The sequence below is a fragment of the Nelumbo lutea genome, chromosome 1 (genome assembly GCF_056320005.1).
Source record: "Nelumbo lutea isolate HS-2025 chromosome 1, American lotus-T2T, whole genome shotgun sequence".
In the NCBI taxonomy this organism is placed as follows: domain Eukaryota; kingdom Viridiplantae; phylum Streptophyta; class Magnoliopsida; order Proteales; family Nelumbonaceae; genus Nelumbo; species Nelumbo lutea.
In genome coordinates, this window is record NC_142684.1 from 94,301,310 (window position 1) to 94,324,124 (window position 22,815).

At 40.4% G+C, this 22,815-nt stretch overlaps 1 protein-coding gene across 1 annotated transcript; it reads left to right on the forward strand.

Annotated features, from left to right (window-relative positions):
* The first annotated feature begins 2,136 nt into the window (after nt 1-2,136).
* Nucleotides 2,137-6,127, forward strand: LOC148876216 (vignain-like). Its single transcript, XM_088964867.1, has 4 exons — nt 2,137-2,590; nt 5,070-5,305; nt 5,399-5,539; nt 5,720-6,127. The coding sequence occupies exons 1-4, from the start codon at nt 2,140-2,142 to the stop codon at nt 5,975-5,977; spliced, it is 1,086 nt and encodes a 361-aa protein (XP_088820993.1). The 5' UTR covers nt 2,137-2,139; the 3' UTR covers nt 5,978-6,127.
* The last annotated feature ends 16,688 nt before the right edge of the window (nt 6,128-22,815 follow it).

Below are 22,815 nucleotides of genomic sequence, written 5' to 3' on the forward strand. Positions count from 1 at the left end.
CTTCTTTCTAGATTTACATTTCCCAACCCAATTTGAATTTGACCCGATGCAGGGACCAAACTAAAAATCAAAGTGCCAAATTTATCATTTCTATTTTATGATCCATAACATAGTCTTGTAGACATGTTCTGTACCTTTGCCTTATTTTTAAGATTAACAAAACTTGAATCAGTTACTAATTAAAACGATTCTATTAATAATTTAATACTAACTTCCATTAATGGTGTTCCTCATCTATTTAAGCCTTACCCTTGCATATCACGAGACCGAAGGCTTGAAGCTAGGCATGGGACTCTAGTGATTCAAGGCCTAAGCCTTGGCAACAAAGACAAACGCTATTGAGAGGGCAGGCCTTTTTGGTCCAACTCAGGATTTGCACCCGATTTTATTCCTAACCCTAATACCCCTAAAATATGTATTGTAGGTTCAGTTTAGAAGGAGAATAAATATAAATATATACAATATAAATACATATAAAATAATATAAAATACATATATATTTATGTTTGTACTCTTTCATACTGAGCCATATGTAATATTGCACAAACGAAATCTTTTCAAATGTCTTAATAGAATGATTGAAGACTAAAGTATTTGGGCAACCACCCTTCGCAATTATCGACTATATTATATGATACTACTAATATATATATATATATATATATTCCGATTAATGTCCTGGACGTGAAGCCTAGGCAAATGTCATTCCAATCATCCGTGTCAGCTTCATATTAATTTATACTCTCCTCTCATACTAGCGTCTCAATCCCCTTAAAAATTGTGGTATTTCTAAAACAGGGGGCTATTCAAACCAAAACCACAATCAATTCAGTTTCCTCGTTAAAGAAATGAATCTACCATTCAATGGGTCTCTTCTATTATACGTGAGTTTGTTTTGTTTTGTTTATATCAACCAAACAGGGACTTCCATTACACGCACACTTGCAACTAGATTGTGTATAGGTCTCGAACTGCAGAATGCCCCTGTCAGGAAATTCATAAACTCCGCAAGGCTTGTTTGGTATGTAGAGATTACCTCAGAATGTACCAAACGAGTGTTAAAAAATTAAAACAACGGAATAATCGCTAACGGAACCTCATAGTTCTTATCTTTTTAAAGAATGTCAACCAACTCCAATATGTCAAACTCCCCCTTTGCTTGCATGAGTTGATCCCGTTAATTAACACGTCTTCTCATGTCATAAGACTTTTCTTGAAAAACCCATTTTTTATTAACTTTTTTTTCGTCAACATTTTTTCTTAATGATACTTGTTACCACCGTTTTCAAAATCGGACCGGACTGGATGGTCGGACCGGAAAAACCGGAATCGGTCACCTGACAAGTTCCATTTTCATCTAAAACCTTTTTTTCCCCCAAAACCGTTGATTTTAGTCAACAAACCGCTGAACCGGCCAATTAACCGTTCGAACCATTTGAACCGTTCAAACAGTTTTGACTGCTTTCCAATTTTTTAATTTTATTTTAAATTTTTTTATTTTTTGTCAGAACAGGCCGGTCGTTTGGATCAAACAGTCAGACCATTCAAACCAGTAACAGGACCCCTGACTGGTTCGATCACCGGTTCGCTTTTAAAAGCCATGCTTCTTACCCATAAGAAATCCTCAGATAACAATGCTGTCAATATGGATCGGTCTGGTCCAGATCCAACAGATTGATCATATAACTAGTACAGAACCCGGGCCTGTAATCGGGTCCTTATTTGTTAAATTACATTTGGACATCATACATTATAGTATTAGATAGTATATCAAGAGAAAAATATATTCTTGTTATAGTAAAATTAAAAAAAAAAAGCCAGGTAATTACACTGGCGGTACCTTTATGCAATGTCAATATAATGCATATAGATAACCATATACAATCGGTTCGGTTCAGAACATCCAAAACCAATTACAACCCAAATATAAAGGGGACAGGTAATACAGAACCAGACCCTAAAAATTGGGTTATTTAATTGGTTGAGTTCTGCCCGACCCAGCCAGCCCCACAAACAAGCTTTTTCACGTATTAGATGTCTCGTTCTAATTAATTATATATTTGATGGGGACCTGTAAAGCCATTCTCTTATATAAGCCAATTTCCTGTAGACTTGTTCCATCTTGTGGAGATTGAAGCAATGGACGTTGGGAAGATTGTTTTGTTTGGCCTGTCACTTGCTCTGGTTCTTGGCCTTGCCAAGAGCTTTGATTATCATGAGAAGGAGTTGGCGTCGGAAGAAAGCCTCTGGGACTTGTATGAGAGGTGGAGAAGCCATTACACTGTTTCTCGAGACCTGACAGAGAAGAGGAAGCGTTTCAACGTGTTCAAAGAGAACTTGAAATACATCCATGAATTCAATAAGAAGGATCACCCCTACAAGCTGAAACTGAACAAGTTTGCAGACTTGACTAACCATGAGTTCAGGAGATTGTACGCTGGCTCCAAAGTAAACCATCACAGGATGCTCCGAGGAAGCCAACGTGGTGGAACAGAGGGCTTCCGGTATGAGAAAGAGAGCAACCTACCCGCTTCAGTCGACTGGAGGAAGAATGGAGCAGTCACTGATGTGAAGAACCAAGGGCAATGTGGTAAGCTTAATCTTATGCTTTAGAATGATTTGACACACCTTATTATTGGAGTTCGGATTTCTTTTCACAAATTTGGCCCTTACACCAACTTTGTGAGGAAGTCTGATTAATTCTCTTTGTTGCATATATCTAGAAGTCCATACCTCTAAATTCGAAGGTTGCTTGAAAAAAATAATTTTTAGCGTTATTATCTAAAACCTTCCTTCACTATTCTCCATTTCTTATAAATTTATTTGACTTTTTTAAAACCTCCAGAGACCCCGTCAAAGATCTTTCCTTGGGAGATAAACGGTTTGTAAGTTTACTATATTACCCTTCCCTTTGAACTTACCATGAACAAAAATTATGCGATAATGAAACTCATTATACTAACCCTCCATATGAGATTCGAGGGTTCTATCTCTTCATCCAAATGGGCTTGGGACTCTCGGTTGGTGGAGGATAAAAGAAGAAACATTTTTTTTTTGTTTTTAATTTGTTTTCTTTTTTAAACAATTGTTTAATAGAGGATGAGGATTAGTTTGGTTATTAGAAATAATGAATGGCTTAGGTGACGGATTTATGTTTTATTAAATTGTTTTTCATTTCTTTTGAAGGACTATACAACGTGGAATAACCCATCCCCCAATCACCCAAGTGTAGGCGGGACAGAATCCCAAGTCTCCACTACGAGGAGGAGCCCTTACCAACCTGCATCTAGTTGGAACCTTGCCTGACAAACTCATACATGTTAGTGGTCATTAACATTGACATAATAAACCATAAGTTTAATTAACAAAAATTCTTTGATAAGGGGTCTTAGAGATTTTGAAAAGTCAAGGTAGGTTTAAGAGAAATGGAAAAATTATGTAGATTTAGGAGCTGTTTGGGGTCTTATCTTTCAACAACACAGTAAATAAGAAGACGCATTGAGCTTTGGGGGTCTCATCTTTAAAGATCAAGACCATTTGGTATAGTCATGGGCTACATGGCTGTTAAAAACAGTAGTTCTGTAAATAAATCGGATCAGATCCAATTCGAATCTGAATCAAATCCAATAAGAGCCGAATTCAGATATCTCCCTTGATCCCAACATATCGGATCATATCTAAAAATTCAATCCGTTTAGTTAACTAATAGAATTTGGATATACCCCGATATGATCCATTAGTTATAAAATATTATATATTATATATGTATGGTCCATATGTTATTTATATAATTATGTATTATATTACAATATAATAATATATTATATAAATACTATAATATAAATTTATATTATATCATATTTCTTTATTACAATTCTAATCAAATCAGATTTGAATCGGATAATCGGTATGATATTCGAATTCAAATCATAATCTTAAAAATCTAACGCATTCTTATCATATTCAGATCAATCGGATTTCTTATCAGATCAGATAAGATATACCCTTTTTTGAATCTGATCCGATCTACTTGCAACCCTAAAAAACAATTGAGAAGGTCATTTTCAATATGTAAAGACCAAAAGTTTCATTTGAAGCTTATGAATTTTTGTCTTTTTTGATCTTTATGCATCTTCGCATCTTTCCATCTACATGATAGCAAAGAGAAAAAAAACCTTTTTCTGATCTTTTGAGCATTCTACAATCCAAAAGACATGCCAAAAAAAACACACCAATTGATATACTTCAATTGAATCAAATATCTAGATATGTACAACTCAAATTCAAGTCTATGTTAAAGCATTTTACATATCCATTAAATATCAGATCAAATTTAAATCTTAATCTTGTTAGATTTATATATACCCATATCCAAATTTAAACAAAATCTGTTTGCAGTTTCTTACTGTCTATAACATCAAAACCAGAATAGACATGTATCGCCAATAAGATGTCCATTATACAGTTCAATTCATAAAATCAAACCAAACCTAATGGAATTTGTGGTTTGGTTCGGTTTGATAATTTTCTAAATTGCGGTTTACAGTTTCGGTTTGATTTACTAGATTTTATAAACTGTAAACCAAAAGTTTATCACACACAAACAATGTAAATGTATAAATGGCATATGAATATATGATGTATAAATATTACATGTAATATAATATATCTAAATTGAATGCATAAACTTATAAATATATAATGAACTCTTTATTTTATAATAAAATAATAAAATAAAAGTTCTAAGTTTTAGGGGATCTATTTGGGCTTTCTAATTGGGTTGAGCCCAGTAGAATCATAGAATGGTCCAAAGTCATCAAATCATATTAAAAACTACACAAAACTGTAAAAAAATAGTTTGGTCTAATTTGATTTGGTTTTAAAATTTCTCAAACCGTAGTTTACAAGTTTGCACTGAGATCTTCTCCAAATTGCACCAAATTGGACCATGAACACCCCTAAATTCCCCAACACTAATTTAAAGATAAAGTTAACTTTGTAGTCTAATACAGATTTTACGGCTTTCATTTCTCTAGCTAGAAACTTACCTCATCTTGTTGATATTGTAGGCAGTTGTTGGGCATTTTCAACTGTGGCTGCAGTTGAAGGTATAAACCAAATCAAAACGAACAACCTAGTTTCATTGTCCGAGCAGGAGTTGGTAGACTGTGATACCACTTATAATCAAGGTTGCAATGGAGGACTAATGGAATATGCATTTGAATTCATCAAGAAAACTGGAGGAATAACTACTGAGAAAAATTATCCCTACACAGCTAAACAAGGAACTTGTAAGGAAGCAAAGGTAAAACTAGACGCCCTTATTTTCCAGACTAGCTATTTAGATTGTTGGTGAAAACTTGTGTCTTTATGGGGATTGTGTTTGTTGATTTTGCAGAAAAATGCTCCAGTTGTAACCATTGATGGGCACGAGAACGTACCAGCTAACAATGAATATGCATTGAAGAAGGCTGTTGCAAACCAACCTGTGTCTGTTGCCATTGAAGCTAGTGGTACAGACTTTCAATTCTATTCAGAGGTACCAACTGCCTAATTTCAAATCCAATTGCTCATCTCTGTTTATAGGGTTGTAATTGGATCAGAATATTTAATCCCATTCAAACTCGAACCCGATTTGTTTAAGTTGGATCCAATTCAATCAAATTATATGTTATCAATTCAAATCTAAAATTTTGAATTGGCTCAATTGTGATTTTAGGGCGTATTTACTGGAAAATGTGGCACAGAGCTTGACCATGGAGTGGCAATTGTGGGCTATGGAACAACTATTGATGGGACTAAATACTGGATAGTGAAGAACTCTTGGGGACCTGATTGGGGAGAAAAAGGCTATATAAGAATGGAGCGCAGTATCTCCTCTAAAGAAGGACTATGTGGTATAGCCATGGAGGCCTCATATCCTATCAAGTTCTCTCCAAATCCTACTGATACATACATTCCCAAGGATGAACTATAGAGAAATTAATTGGTCATTGGGCATAAAATGTGCAAACAATCCTTCTCACAAATTTGACGATTATGTTAGCTCATATGAACATATTTGTCAAGCTGTATGAGTTTTATATACCTAGTTTGTGAAGGACTTTGATTCAAATATGGGTATGAAATAAAGGTGCTGTTTGTTTGAATTATGAATTTCATTTGCCTTTAACTAAATGCAAGGAAATGCAATAATGGATTGAGTGCAAATTCTAATGCAGACATTAGCTACATACAATTTGACATAAAGGCTCAGTTTGGAAGAAGTACAAATACAAATATATAGAGTGCAAAACCTTACATTTTCTATTATTTTGTATGTATTTGTACCCTACATATTTGAATTTGCACTCCTTCCAAACTCAGCCTAAGGATCAATCTGTTTGTAATGCAAAATCTGAAATAAATAAAAATTTTTATTTGCATTTTTATTCAACTTTGCATCCACTTGTTTCTAACCATAAATTGCTAGTTGAAATAAGATGCATAATTTTGTCTCGTTTTCACTCACTAGTATTGAAAATTTTATATTCTCCAAATTTGATGCAAAATTTATACCACCTTCTAACTTCCTTGGTTCTCTCTCTTATAAACTAGGGAACAAAACATTTTATGTCTGACGCAACTCTTAATCAACAATTCAATTTGATGATGCACTATTAGGTTGCTCCCTCGTGTCTTGTGACTTGGCTTGAACAAGGTTCCAATCTGGTAGTGCTGAACTACACGACTAAGCTGATGTCTATGTGTCCGAGTTGAGACGAGCTGTAGAGAGAGAATGGTGAGGGTGCCAGGTAGGTTTTACCTGGGAAGAACACTCTGATTCTTAAGTCAGCATTTTGGTCTCTTGAGAATGTGCGAGAGAGTTTGAGTGTATTTGTGCGCATAACTTTCTGGGTGGATCTGGACGTCTTATATAGGCTCCTGGACTCAGGGTCTTAGAGTAACTGTCTTGAGTTCTTTGTGGAGCTATTTCCCTATTTTCAGTTGCATTAAAGTGTTACTTGGGAGATCTTAGCGGGAGTTACGAGTCGTTCGCGTAGAATCATGCGTACGGTATGGCGAGCTGTTCTAACGGTCAAGCTATTGGTGTCTTGAGTTCTTTGTGGAGCTATTTCCCTATTTTCAGTTGCATTAAAGTGTTACTTGGGAGATCATAGCGGGAGTTACGAGTCGTTCGCGTAGAATCATGCATACGGTATGGCGAGCTGTTCTAACGGTCAAGCTATTGGTGCCTTTGGTATCGAATTGCTAGGGACGGTTAGTGAGCTCTTCCTCGCAAGTCGCCTTAGGTCCTCTCAGCTCAGCTGGCTCCAAGAATAGATCATCGTAATCTTAGGGGGGGGGGTCTGTCAGCTTGGCCTTGCCGAGGTGGAGGTCAGTCGCCTTTGGTAGCGAACTGCTCGGGACGGTTAGTGAGCTCTTCCTCGTAGGTCACCTTATGTCCTCTCAGCTCGGCTGGCTCTTAGAACAAGTCGTCATAATCTTATGGGGTCTGCCAACTCAGCCTTGTCGAGGTGGAGGTCGGCTTGAGCGAGGTGCTCCAAGCTAATTTATCGAGCTGGTCCGCTAACTCAGCACCAAGGTCTCATCCGGAAGCTACGTGTCACTGTATGATTCAAAGGACCAAATTACCCCTCATCAATTTCCCCCCACTCTCGAGGCAGTGTTAGCTCGGCGTAGAGAGTAGCTCTTAATAAGGGTAATTGGTTTGACTAGTTCATAGGTTATTCGGCTTGCTTTGTAACTCGGTCTGAAGTTGAGTGGACCGTGGCTTCATTTTCAAATTTCAAATCTTGGAAAGAAGGGAGCGCACGCTGGCTAGTGTAGGATGTGAAGGGATGGGATATCCATCACATGGACGCCCAAGTCTTGCGGAATGGACTGGACGAATTTGAAAAAATTTCTCCCATCTTTGCAGGGAATCGAATTCCCTATTTTAGAAAACAAAATTTCAAGGATCAATCTTGAACCATGAACCAAACTAGATCTGAACCAAAAGGAATAGGAGGGAGGATGTACTTGATACGGAGAAACAGTATCTCCCAATGGAGGTGTTCACGCCCAAGGAAGGATCCAAAATCTGCTCCCACTGAAGATGGCGCAGTGCAGGATGGAGCAAAATCAGCAATGTTCTTCCAAAAGAACTTGACCCTTCGCAAGAATCAACTGGATGGCTTGTGAGTACAGATCCAACCAATCTTTTTCCAAAAGATTGGAATCAAGATCAGATCTTGATTTCTCCCAAGAACTGGAGATCGAACTGAAGGTAATGGCGGCGGCAGGAAGGAGGCGGCAAGAGAGTATTCGCAGGGTGCAAAAATCTCTCTTCTTGTGATTTTCAGCTCTGAAGAGAATTGAACATCAATCACTAACCATTTATGCCCCTTTCTCCTTTCATAATCTTAAAGGGATCAGCTCCTAATCCCATTAGGAGTTGCTAATCCAAATCATATTTGGATTAAAAGTCCCTTTAAGTGATAAGGGATAACCCTTATCTTATCTGCAGATCAAATCAGCCATCTCCTAATCTAATTAGGAGGCTTCCAGATCTAAATCTCACTTAGATCTTGGACTCTTTAAGTGGATAGGGTCTAGGCCCAATCTTATCAACTGATCCATCTCAGGATTCGCCCTTTTTAATTGATTGATCAAATCAGCCCTGTTCGAAATGGGCTTAAGGCCCATTTAAGTTTATGTACTCACTTAGCCTTCCAAACTGCTGCCCAGTTGGGCTTCCTTGTATAGCATGGGACCCAAACATTGATCTACACATCAGCCACATGGGTTCAGCCCAGCCTTTGTTACAAGGCCTGGCCGAATACACTATTATGGACAGTGCACCCCCTGAAAACCCATCTTATGGGCTCTATGGGCCCAACACTTACCCTAAATGGTCCCTGGGCCAAGCCACCTTGTAACACGCAGGGACTGTGGGCAGATGCAAGATTAACCCATCAGGTATTATCCTCAATGGTCTTACACTTAACCTCTCAGCCCATAATGATCAAACACTGGCCGACAAGGGAGGACCTCTCCCTCGACTACAAGGAACAGTGTTGCACTCTCTGCTTACATGGATCCCGGGAATTAAAACCTTTTGCAAATCATTTCAAAAGCATAACAATATATATATATATATATATATATATATATATATATATATATATATATATATATATATATATCTTTATATAAATATATTTTGCAAAACAAAATCTCAACAATTAAAATCGACTGCCGATAGTCTTGGTTTCTATTAGAGAGAGTGCATCCCTGATCATTACCTTTGTTCGACAAAGGGGCTGATCCTATCACTATGATCACCCACTCAGATGAATTCTTGGACTGTCCCAACATACCCAGGTTTTGACCCCCATTAAGGATCTCACTGATTGGTACATCAAAGACAGTCCAATCTGACATCTAATGTAGTATCATAATCGAGTCTAGGGGTTAGGTGTAACTTTCCAGTTTTGCCCATCTATCTCCAATGTCCAGGGCAATACTGGAAATCTAGTCCGGTTCAAGGGTTCTATTAATCCTACACTGCATGTGCTTCGGGTCTCACCCTGGTAGCTGAGACAAGCCACCCCAACAGTTGGTCGCACACTAGTGTCAGCCTTGGTAGGATAAATCTCCCCAGACTTACCCAATGGCTGTGAACATTCTAAACTAACACAAGTCTCATTAAGTGTCCAGTTTAAGGGTATTACATAGAAACACACCACAGGAACATGAATCAAATGTGTACTTTATTCATTTACAATAAATTCATAATGTACATAATTCTGATTGAAGCTAAGGGCATTCAACTGTCTAACAGGATGTTGGCATATTGTTGGCATTTATCACATTGCAGGACTAGCTTGATCGCATCTACTTTCATAGTGGGCCAATAATACCCTTGTCATAAGGCTTTCTGAGCTAGGGCCCAGCCTCCTATGTGTCTTCTACAAAGCCCTTCATGAATCTCACAGAGGACTTGGTCTACTTCAGTTCATCGTAGGCATCGTAGGTAGGGCAGTGTAATAGACCTTCTGTAGAGCAGCTTGCCCACTATTACGTAGCGAGCTGCTTGTTGTTCTATCTGCTGAGTTGCATTTCTCTCTCTTGGCAATGTGTTATGCTTCAAGTAGCTAAAGACTAGGTCCATCTAGCTCAGCTCAGTAGTTTCTATGTGGGCGACTTCTTCTGCCCCTTTTTCTATTGATAGGCGAGGTATCTCTTTTATGTAAACTGTCCTCTTTGTCGAGTCAATCATGCTCAATAGTTTTGAGAGGGCATCAACCTCTATATTTTCCATTCTCAGAACTTGCTAGAGGTACCAGAAGTGGAAGTTGGGCAAGAGTTCCTTGACCTTAGCTGGATAGGTTGCCATGGCATGCTCTTGAGCCTTATACTCCTTGTTTACCTAGTTGACTATTATCTACGAGTCCCTACAAGCCACGAGATGTTTGGCTCCTATCTTCTTTGCTAGTGCTAGCCCAACTATTATTGCCTCGTACTCGACCTCATTGTTTGAAGCTCAGAACTAAAACTGGAGTGCGTATTCCAACTTTACATCACTAGGTTCGTAGAGTATCAACTCAGCTCCGCTTCCACCTTGATTGGACGAGTCATCCACATGGAGTATCCAAGGCTCCTTGTCCCAGCTAGCTTTTTTGCAAGCTGAGAGTGGTGTCGCACTGGTTAAAGCCTCCGATTTTTTAGCGGGCTCAGTCGTTTCAAGGATTGATGAGCTGAAAGTGCACTTGACAATAAAATTTTCCAAGACCTATGTGTTTATTGCCAGCCACGGCTCATAACAGATATCGTATTCACTGAGCTTTATTACCGACTTTGTCAGCCTCCCTAAGACCTCAAGCTTCTAAAGGACCTGCCTTAGGGGTCGATTGGTCAAGAAGACGATGGTATGGACCTAGAAGTAAGGCCTTAGCTTCCGGGCGGCTAACACTAATGCACAGACGAGCTTCACTATGTTAGGATATCTTGTCTCAAAAGCATGTAGGACCTTGCTTACGTAGTACACTGGTCGCTGTATCTTGTCAATTTCTCTTACCAAGACTAAGCTAAGCACCTCATCACTGGTAAAGAGGTAAAGTTTGAGCTCGTCCCTAGTCTCAGGTTGGGCTATGATAGCTATAAATATATAACCCTAGCAAGTGCACTAGTTATCAAGTAGTATAATAATATCGTTCCCACAGGAATTTAACAAAATAAGTATTAGAATCATAATTTTCCCTAATTATTTGGACATTCAAAAGTTAGAATTGAGCAAGAACTACTGAAAATAAATCTGGAACAAAGAAAATAAAAACAAGGGTGATCACTTAATCGAATATGCAAATGGTGGAATCGCTAGAACTTTTGGTCCACCTTACCAATGCAATGAATATTGATGGGTCAAATTATCCAAGACTAATTGTCATTCCCATAAGCCAAGATTTTCCCAAATTTATTTAATATTCTCTCTCGAGATATACTAAACCTACGCCCATCAGGTAACCCTTCGATCTCTCGAGTAGAGCTCTCAAGATGGAAGTGCATTAAGTCCAAGAAAACCATTAAATTCAGATGAATCATGTATATACCATTCAATTCACACTATGAATTATTCTATCAATTATGTGAATTCTTCTCTCAATTCATTCACATAACCCAAATCAATTAAGAGGTGGCCAAGCTCTTAATTGCATTAAGCACAATAATTCATAGACTATATGGAAATCACAATCTTGGATAAATCAAGAAGATAAAAATACATTCATTAACATGGTTAGGCTTTCCATAGCCCTAGCAAGAAACAAATCAGTTCATGATGGAAGAATTAAAACAAACAAAGGACAAGAGAGAACTCTTGAATTCGCCCATGATGCTGAGATCTCCTCTTCTTAAAGTTTCTTGAATTCTTGAATTCTTGAACCTTTCTTGAACCCTTCTTGACTGATTGCTCATTGCTTCTTGATTCAAATCAGAAGTTGAATGATTGAATGATTCAGTGATCAGGTGATTAAGTCCTTAACAAAGCTGGTCCACCCCCTCCTTAATATAGATTAAAGGGGAGGGGGTGGTCTCCTACTTTCTCTTGAAGTTGATCTTTACAAGAAATAGAAAGTCCTATCCTAATTCTAATCTTTTCTCTTTATCTCTTGAACTCAATCCTTTTATCACTCTAAGATTACATCAAGAATTTAGATCTAGAAGGATTCTTCTCAGTTTCTTGTTCTTGGATTCGTAATAGGCCTCTCCTGCGAATTGGGCTTCAGTTAAGCTTTTCTACGAGTTGGGCTTCAGCTGCGGATTGGGCCTTCCTATGAATTTTCCGTGAATTCGGGCCCGGAATTGACTTTGATGCAGGCCGAATCTGTGAAATCTCAAAACATTAAAGTTGTGGCTTTTTCTCTTATCTTTCCAGTGGATCTTGAATTAGACCATTCGGAGTTCGGAGACGCAAGTTAGGCCTAGACCACTGAACAATGTTGAAACTGTAAAAAATCATCCGATTTGTCTTTCTTTGCTCTTGATGCCTTCTTTCATACCCTGGACCAAGATACAAGAAATATGAGTCCAATTAGATGCTAATTTAGTATAAAAGACAGAATAATTGGGGATAAAAATATGATAAATTCTACTCTCATCAGGTTAACAGGAGAGGTAAACTAAGGTATCTTTTTAGCTATTCAAAGGCAAGCTGCTATATAGAGGTGGAGTGGCTTGTCATTGAATCGGCTCCGAGGTGGCGACCTACTTTTTCTTTGTGGTTAGCTGCTGCACCTGCTCTGAGGTGACCTACTTCTTCTAGGAGATTTACTTCTCTTCTTCTTGTTTTTGTTTCTTGTCTCTTCCTCAGCTTGGTTTCTCTTTCCAAACAAGTCAGATTTCAAAACCACCACTTCCTTAGCTTTAATAAACTGATGTTCTACATAGAGAAATATCTCCATGGTTGCTAGTGGGTTCAATTCAATTTCCCACTTCAGTTTGGGGTGTTGTACTCCATTTTTAGTTGCAACTGAAGGGAAGAGAGATCTATCGTATGGACACCCGAATCTTGCGGAATAGAATGGGTGATTTTCAAAAATTTCTCTCCTTCCTACTTGGAATCGCATTCCCTATTTTAGAAACCGTAATATATATGTATATCAGTATATAAATATACTGTACAAAACAAAATTTCAACAATTGAAATCAGTTACCGGCAGTCTTGGTTTCCATCAGAGAGAGTGCATCCCCGATCATTACCTTTGTCTAACAAGGGGCTGATCCTGCCACTATGATCATCCACTCAGATGAATTCTCGGACTATCCCAACATACCTAGGTTTTGACCCCCGCTAAGGATCTCACTGATTGGCATATCCAAGACAGCCCAATCCGACACTTAATGCAGTATCATAATCGAGTCTAGGGGTCAGGTGTAACTTTCCATTTTTGCCCATCAATCTCCAAGGTTTAGGGAAATACTGGAAATCTGGTCTGGTTTAAAGATTCAATTAATCCTACACTACTTGTGCCTTGGGTCTCACCCTGGCGGCTGAGACAGGCCACCCCAACATTTGGTAGCACACCAGTGTCAGCCTCGGCAGGATAAATCTCCCTAGACTTATCCAACGGCTGTGAACATTCTAAACTAACACGAGTCTCATAAGTGTCCAGTTTAAGGGTATTACACAGAAACATACCACAGGAACATGAATCAAATATGTACAATATTCATTTAAAATAAATGTCATAATGCACATCATTCTGATTGGAGCTAAGGGCATACACTGTCTAACAGCAACTACCTGCACAACGGAGTCCAAGTCTGCAATCTAGAGGCATTCCATGTTAAATCTTCTGATGTAATCCCTTAGCATCTTGTTCGGTTTTTGTATTACAATCAGCAAACAAGTTGCCGACTTAGAGTTCTTGCTTGCAGTGAACTGGTTGATGAACATTCAGGTGACATGGTCTCAATTTTTATGGAGCTTGGAGTTAGTCTGGAGTACCAAAGCCAAGCTTCTTCCTTCAAGGTCGATGGGAAAGCTATGTACATGCTTCTGTCATTCACTCCATGGAGTAACATAAAAGCTTAGAAGCTGTTGGCATGCTCAATTGGGTCTATCTTGCCTTTGTAAGAGTCGAGTGTTGGAGCTCAAAAGTTCTTCGGCCTTGGGGCCTCTTGGATTTCTGGGGCTAACGGGGTCTCTTGGGTCAGGCGAGGTGGTTCAGAAATAGAAATTATTCTGTTGTAGCCATGCTGTCCTCTTTTTTCTGGACCTCGCTCCCTACTCGGGCGAGCTGGATTTTCTTTTTAGCATGGTGCATACGCTTCATGTGATTCTTCCTAACTTCCTCAGACGAGATGGCGACTTTTGTTTCAACAGGGACCTCAACTCGCCTCTTTGTTGGGTGGTGATTGTTTTGAGCTACACTGTTGACGCAACTTTGGTTGTCGTTTTAGCTATGGACATGGATCTGGCTGCAAACTCGTGGAGGGGATAGATCTTCCTGATTGGGCTGATTCAAGCCGGTGTTTTGTGGGGGAACCTGTTGACTGTTTTGAGGTACTTGCTAGTTGTTCAGAGGTAATTACTAGTTGTTGAGAGGTACTTGTTGGTTGCTCAAAGGCACTTGTTGACTATTCCTAGGGGCTTGCCGGTGATGATCCTGTTGGCTATTCTGAGGTACCTGTTGGGGGGTACCTATGGAAATCATTGCCGATGCTCTTGTGTCTGTTGTTGGTGCTGGGGTTGTTGCCCCCCAGTCATGAAGGTGAATCTATTCTTCCACGATTTGTGTTGTTCGGTCATCCCTTGTACACACCGTACCAAATCATTGAACTGCTACACGTCAACCACTATAGGAGCTACTGGGGGCTCAACCACAGGGGGAGGCATGTTCGCATTGTTTGGTACTTCAGCTGTGTGCACGGGGACACCGATTTAGTCTATAGTGACGGTCAAGAGTTGGCCATTGATGTTGTTAGCTGGAAGATTGCTTGAGGATACCACTGGTGAACTGCTGAAACAAAATAAAGAAAGGAAACTTAGCTTTTGTTGTGTATCCCATAGACGATACCAATTGATGATGCGCTTCTAGTCACTCCCTCGTGTCTTGTGACTTGGCTCCAACAAGGTTCCAATCTGCAGTGCTGAGCTAAGATAAGCTATAGAGAGAGAATGGTAAGAGTGCCCAGGTAGGTTTTACCTGAGGAGAACACTCCGATGCTTAAGTCAATATTGAGATCTCTTGAGAATGTGTGAGAGAGCTTGAGTGTATCAATGCACATACCTTTTTGGGTGGATCTGGACGTCTTATATAGGCTCTTGGACTCAGGGGGCTTAAAGTAATTGTCTTGAGCTCTTAGTGGAGTTGTTTCCCTATTTTTAGGAGAATTAAGGTGTCAATTGAGAAATCTTAGCAGGAGTTACAATTTGTTTGCATAGAATCTGGCATATGGTACAACAAGTTGTTCTAATGGTTGTGCTATCGGCACCTTTGGTAACGAATTGCTTGGGTCTGTTAGCGAGCTCTTCCTCGCAGGTCGCCTTAGATCCTCTCAGCTCAGCTAGCTCCTAGAATAAGTCATCGTAATCTTATAGGGTCTGCCAACTTGGCCTTGCCGAGGTGGTCGGTCGCCTTTGGTAGCGAACTACTGGGGATGGTAAGTGAGCTCTTCCTCCTAGGTCACCTTAGGTCCTCTCAGCTCAGCTAGCTCCTAGAACAGGTCATCGTAATCTTACGGGGTCTATCAGCTCAGCCTTGCAGAGGTGGATGTCGGTCGTGTTTGGTAGCAATGGGGACGACTAGCGAGCTCTTCCTCATAGGTCGCCTTATGTCCTCTCAGCTCAGCTAGCTTCTAGAACAGGTCATCATAATCTTATGAGGTCTTCAAGCTCAGCCTTGCCTAGGTGGAGGTCGGCCTGAGCGAGGTGCTCCAAGCTAACTTACCGAGCTGGTCCGCTAACTTAGCGCTGAGGTGTCATCCAGAAGCTATGTGTCGCTATATGATTGAAATGACCAAATTACCACTCATCACAAATAATAAAATAGTGGCATGATTTTGGGATCAATCAAAGTTTGACAATATTACTCCCACTTTTCACCAATGGAATTTGATTCATAGTCAATGCTAGAGTTTTTTTTACATACAATTCCAGTCTCTGTGTGAGGGGTCCATCATCAAGTATGTTCTTCGTTTATTAAATAAACATTTGTTGACAGGTAGACGCCACTAGGTGTCATTAGGCGCCACATAAGTGGAACAGTAAATAAACACTTTTGTTTTGGGGGAAAGGTTAAAATGAAACTTCCCCCAATGGTTGGCTTGTACGTAAATCAAGACTTTCATTTATAAGAGTACAAAACATATGAAATAGCATGATAGAACAAATGCAAACACTGCCCAAGTCTATTTGGAATTAGATCTGCTATCCACAAATAGGGACTCACAAGTTGGGTAGTCAATTTGATGAATTTATATTGTGTTAAGCCTGGGCATTCAGGTTGAGTTCATTCAAATTTTAAAAAATTCTCAATGCAAGCCAATCCATATTGAACCCCTATGCACAAAAGCTACTCATGACACTCTGGAACATATCTCGTGAATAACAACATACAACATTCAGGCTAGTCTCTTTGGTGCATTTTGGGCACTTGCCAAGAAGCAATTTTCATAGAAAAGTCAAGAAATCCCATGCATTATATAACTAGTATGGTTATTATTATTGATTTCACATCTCTAAATAGCTATTGCATTATGCTAATCCTACTTAAACCAATGTCCCTCAAACCGAGTTCACTGACGAATTTACAGTTTATGGTCGAAGGAATCATTTTTTATGGACTGATAAAAAGGGGGGAGCTCTATCCTCTTTGTTGAAAACCCTTCATCTGATATTTTTTCGTGTTTTACAGTCTTTCTCTAGCTTCATTGAAAGGAGAAACTGCACAAGTTTATCTCCAATTTCAAGATCATCATAAAATTCATGTAATGCATATTTCCCCAGAAGCTACTATCTTGTGAAAAACTACCCTACCCCAACCTAAATGCGTGGGAGTGTTGCAAAAATAAATTAGAAGAAAATGATAGCTTTGAAACGAACTTATCTTTATTTAATTTTATTTTCTGGTGACAACTTGAAAAGAAAGGACATTTGAAGTATTGGACTAATGCTAAGAGGTTCCCCATCAATCGGAATAAAATAGTAGTCCAGTACCCATAAAACGATGCAAGAAGATTACAAATTCAAAAGTTCCTGTACATTAGTACATTACTCAATGACACACAATCAACTTTACTATATTTACTAAAGTTGACGCAGAGTCATGATGAGATCATTTTTTTATGATACCATTTTAGCCTTGGAGAAAACCATGAAGAGGCTGCGGAATCAATGACCACAGCCCATGCCAATCATAAATAAGGGTGTTGATGGGTTGGTTTTAATTGGTTTTGTTTGGTTTTATCATGTTAGGGAGTTAGTCATCTGAAATCTATTGACTAATAATGAAATTGATCAATTCAGATTGTATTGGTTTATGTTAATTTTTGGTTTAATTAATCAGTTTAAAAAAATAAAACTTACAAAATTAAATTTAAATTTAAAGAATTATAATGGTATTATTAAAAATTAAGTTTATAAAAGAATTAGAATATAAAATATTTTAAATTAGGAAGTATGAATTTTTTTTTTTACTTTTTCATATTAAAAATATTAATTTAAAATATAAAATATATATATAATCGGATCAATTCGACTTTATACAATTTACAAATCATCAAACTGAAACTGACCCAATCTCGACCAGATGTTGAATGGTTGTAAACCCTATATATTTTATGATTTTTGTGAGTCTTTATAATTATTGGTTCCATCCCCACTGAATAGTGATTGGTTCAACTATTCTTATCTCATTTTCAGTGGCTTCATCTTGACATCATTAATTCATGGTGGGGCCTAAACAATGCACAGAAGACCGTTATGCCATAAGGGTCTACTCATAAGAGTTGAAATGAAATGAGCATATACATGCCTTCCTTTTCCTTTCACTGGTTAATTTGCTCCTTAGTGTAATGCACAAGTTTAGGAGATGTAGGCAAGTGATGATGATGAGAAACCTGTATCATTTAATAAAACCTTTGGGATCATAATTTCAGATTCTAGTTATCAAACTTCAGTCCTTTTTATTATTTTTCTGGATATTACATATTAAACATTACATAATTACTTGGAGATTAAGGGGTGGGTAAGGCAGAATGCACGCAAAGTTCATTGACCTTTCCGCCACAATAAGGAGAGCCTATAGTTTAGGTTACAACTTCGGTGTGCTCATCTCGAAAATTTTAGATAGGGTGGGTTTGTATTTTCAGTCCGTTGGGCTTGGGCCGAAGAATTCGAATCTTTTTTGGGGGTTGGGCCTGGATTATCCCTTAGGTTGCTCAAACTCAGCCCGAGTCGGACTTAATTATATACATCCATACATACATATACAACGTGGGCTGGTTTGGGTTGGGCAATTAGGTCTCAATCTCTGACTTGGTCCGAGATCGAGCCTTAAGCCCAAATTTTAGGATTGGATCTGGATTGACTATAAACCCAACCTAACTTTTACCCGTTCTACAGTTGCATGAATTTGATCCCACACCTCTATATTGTGAGGGTGAATGATTGGGTTCATTAGCATTGATCAAATGTATTTATAGGGTTGTCCCCCACTCCAGAGGCCATGGTGGGGGTCTGAGCTAGGAAGGGCCTCGGCTTTGGCCAAAGGGAGTGCATTGTCTTATACCAGGAGGTGTCGATGGGCCCATGTGCATCGTGGCTTGCGGTGGCGTCGATATGCCTTTGAACTGTGAGGATGGCCGAGGCTCACGTAGGACCTCGGCTCAGCTATACCTATAGAGGGGGGCCTTGGCTTCGGGTTTGAGTTTGCCATGGCACAAGGTGGGCAAAAGGAAGGTTTGCCCCTAGTGTTATGAATGCTGGGTGTGTCTTGCAAGGCCTCGGCTTCGGCTGAGGGTGCTAAGGAGGAAGTGCAAGGGTGCCCGAGCTGGTGACTTAGTCGCTTTGTGAGCGAGTCTCTTTCTGCAATATTGTAGGTCGTGAAGGAAGCGGTTCCTGGAGCCGGATTTGGGTCACGCTGGTCGCAGGTCCCCGACTCGGTGAGTTGGGGCCGTACCCACTACGGGTTGCTGAGTCATCGCCATAGGGAGGGAAGGACGCGGGTGAACTGGGCTGTGCTCTTGCTGAGTCAACACAGTTGGGCTGACTAGTGAGTCGCGGTGAGGAGGTGCTTTGGTTCGCCCCGCATCGTTTTCTCTACCCAAGGCTGGTGATGCGCAATCTAGGCCATTCACTTTTCTTTAAATAGCGGCCCCAACTTCGGTCATCACTTGTTCATTTGTGCCTTTGCTTCCGAGAGTTTCCTACTTCCCTAGAGCCCTCGGTTTCAATTGCCCGCCTTCATCTCCGTTGCCCTCGTCTTCTTCGTGTTTTTTGGTACCGTTCTTTTATCTTGTAGAAATGCTTGTGGACACCAAGAGACTACTGCTGGAGAGCGCTTTAGCTAGGATGAATGGCCAGGCAGAGGGCACCTTGGGGGTGCAGGCTCCGAGGAGAGTTGTCGTGGTGCCACCCACAAGGGAGGAGAGGGGGTCTATGCCCACCAGGGGGACCCCATGTCCACAGGCCCCCGCTGGTGGGGCTGACATAGGGAAGAAGAAAGCCAAGGAGACTCCAAGGAGAGTGGTCGAACTACCACCCGCAAGAGTGGATAGGGGGTCCACGCCCGCTAGGGGACCCCATGTCTACAAGCCCTCGCTGGTGGGGGCGATAGAGGGAAGAAGAGGGCCGAGGAGGATCAGCCAAGGGACTGGGTAGAAAAGGCCAACCGAGGTGCCTCCAACACCACCCACGAAGAGTCCTGCGCACAACGACCACCCAGCCGAGGGCAGTGTGCCAAGGAGGGGGGCTCCTATTGCTCCGAGGAGGCTGCTTGTGAAGGGGCCCACCACTGGTTCTTCATCTACTCCTCCCTCCGCTTCCAAGCCCATCGAGGGGGGGGCGAGTGTTAGACAGTTTTGTATTCCCTTAGCTTCAATCCGATTTGATGTACTTTTGTTATTTAGTGGAAATAAATAAAGTGCCTGTTTGATTCATGTTGTTTGGTTTAATTCTGTGTAAGACCCTAAAACTAGACACTTATAGAGACTCGTGTTAGTTTTAAATGTTCATACTGGTGTGCCACCAAGTGTTGCGATGGCTTGTCTCGGCCACCAGGGTAAGACCCAAGGCACATGTAGTATGGGATTACTCGAATCCTTGAACCGGACCAGATTTCCAGTATTGCCCTGGACCTTGGAGATAGATGGGCAAAATTGGAAAGTTACACCTGACCCCTAGACTCGACTATGACACTTCACTAGGTGTTGGATCGGGCTGTCTTTGATATGCCAATCAGTGAGATCCTTAGATGGGGATCAAAACCTCGGTATGTTGGGACAGTCTGAGAATTCATCTGAGTGGGTGATCATAGTGCCAGGATCAGCCCCTTTGTCGGACAAGGGTAATGATTGGGAATGCACTCTCTCTGATGGAAACCAAACTGCCGGCAGTTGATTTAAATCATTGGAATTTTGTTTTGCAAAATTAATATATTATATATATATATATATGTACGGTTTTGAAATGTTTGCAAAATGGTTTTAATTCCTGGGATCCATGTGAGTGGAGAGTGCGGCACTATTCCTTGCAGACGAGGGAGAGGTCCTCTCTTGTTGGGCAGTGCTTGACCATTAAGGGCTGAGAGGTTAAGTGTAAGACCATTTAGGATAATACCTTATGGGCTAATCTTGCACCTGCCCATAGTCCCTGGGTTTTTATAAGATGGCTTGGCCCAGGGACCACTTAATGTAAGTGTTGGGCCCATAGGGTCCATGTGATGGACTCAGGGGTTTACTGAGTTTTTCAGTGAATTCGGCTGGGCCTTGTAATAAAGGCTGGGCCGAACCCATGTGGCTGGTGTGTAGATCAATGCTTGGGTCCCACACCATACAAAGAAGCCCAATTGGGCAGCAGATTGGAAACTAGTTAAACATTGAACACTTAATGGGCCAAAAGCCCATTTTGAGCTGGGCTGATATGATCACCCATGTATGGGGTGAATCTGAGATTAATGTTAGTAAAAGGATAGGGCCTTTAAACTTATCCACTCTAGGAGACCAAATTCAAAACAAATTTGAATCTGGTAACTTCCTGATAAGATCAGGAGTAAGCTAACTTAATCTGCAGATAAGATTAAGATAATCCCCTATCCAAATACAGATTTGGATTGGGATAACTCCTAATTATGAGGTTTCTTAATCAAAAAGAAAGGAGGAGAAACCCGAGAGAAATATATCAGATTTCGAACCAAGGGTTTTTCTGTCAAGAAAACTCCCTGTGAATTGAGATTAGATCTCATACAAAACTCCAAAGAGAAGAGAAGCAGTTCAGCCATCTTCATCCCAGGAGTTCTCCTCCAGCCGCCGCCATTCCCTCTTGCAAGATTTGATCTTTGCAGCAACAAGGAGTCAAGAAATCAGTTCTTGACATTAGTCTTGCGAAAAAGACTGAGAAAGATTCAGTGTTCAGAGTTTCCAGAGGATTCTTGCGAAGGATCCAGTGTGTAGGACGCACCCTGCTGGTTCTGTTCCATCCACAGCTGTGTCATCTTCAGCAGGAGCGGATCTTGGTTTCATCTTTGGGCGTGAACACTAACTTTGGGAGATACTGCTTCTCCGGATCAGGTATATTCCTCCCTTTTGCTTTTTGGTTCAGATCTGGTTCGATTATGGTTCAAGTAAGATCCTTGAATATAGTATTCTAAATTTAGGGAATATGTTTCCTAGTTGGAAGAAGGTAGGAAAATTTTTGAAATTTGCCCACCCATTCCGCAACCTTTTGGCGTCCATTAGATGGATCCTACCATTCTTTCAGGGAGTGCTTGAACCATCTCTTCTGCCCAAAGTGGAGTGCCCGTGAGTGGAACTCCATTGATATTGAGAGCATCGGTAGGGCCCTCGTCAAGGGAATGGACTTCTTGGCGTAGGTCTGTCGTCACTATGTTGACCTCGGTGACCGTGTCAACTAGAGTCTTAACTATTTCATCTAAATGTGTTTCCTGCTAAAATTGCTGTGTTAGTAGCTAGAGCCTTAACTATTTCATCTAATGACATACCTGAATTTGAGGGTTGGCCTTGTGCTGTGATAGGTGCTGAAAATTGGGGCTGTCGACTGAAAAATTGGAGCTGATATTTCTGTTGTCCTCATTGGTTCCCGTAGCTTAGATTTGGATGATCCCTCCACCCCGGATTGTAGTAATTGGAGTAGGGGTCATATTTGCGTTGAGGCTGACCCAGGAATCCTCCTACGGGACTTACTTGCTGCATCGATCCATCCTATAGTGATGGACACATGTCCATAGGATGACCAGGGATTGAACAAATACCACACACCCTGGCTGTTTGCAATTATCCTGCAGCCAGTTGCCTAACCAAAGCAGTTAAATCTGAAATATGATTTTCTAAATTAGTATGACTTACCTCATTAACACGTTTAATGGTGCCATCTGTCCTTGCACCGAATTGTTGTGAATTTTTTGCCATGTTGGAAATTAATTCCCTGGCCGCTTCAGGTGTTTTGTTCACCAAGGCTCCTCCACTGGCTGCATCTACCATACTTCTATCTATGGGCTGGAGCCCTTCATAGAAGTATTGGATTAAGACCTGTTCGGGTATTTGGTGGTGTGGACAGCTAGCTACAAGCTGTTTAAACCTTTCCCAATAATC

What these genes read in the sequence shown, in the direction of transcription:
- LOC148876216 (XM_088964867.1), top strand. Translation starts at nt 2,140, where the DNA reads ATGGACGTTGGGAAGATTGTTTTGTTTGGCCTGTCACTTGCTCTGGTT. An exon ending in GAAGAACCAAGGGCAATGTG is followed by an intron (nt 2,591 to 5,069) that starts GTAAGCTTAATC and finishes TTGATATTGTAG; the next exon opens with GCAGTTGTTGGGCATTTTCA. An exon ending in ACTTTCAATTCTATTCAGAG is followed by an intron (nt 5,540 to 5,719) that starts GTACCAACTGCC and finishes TTGTGATTTTAG; the next exon opens with GGCGTATTTACTGGAAAATG.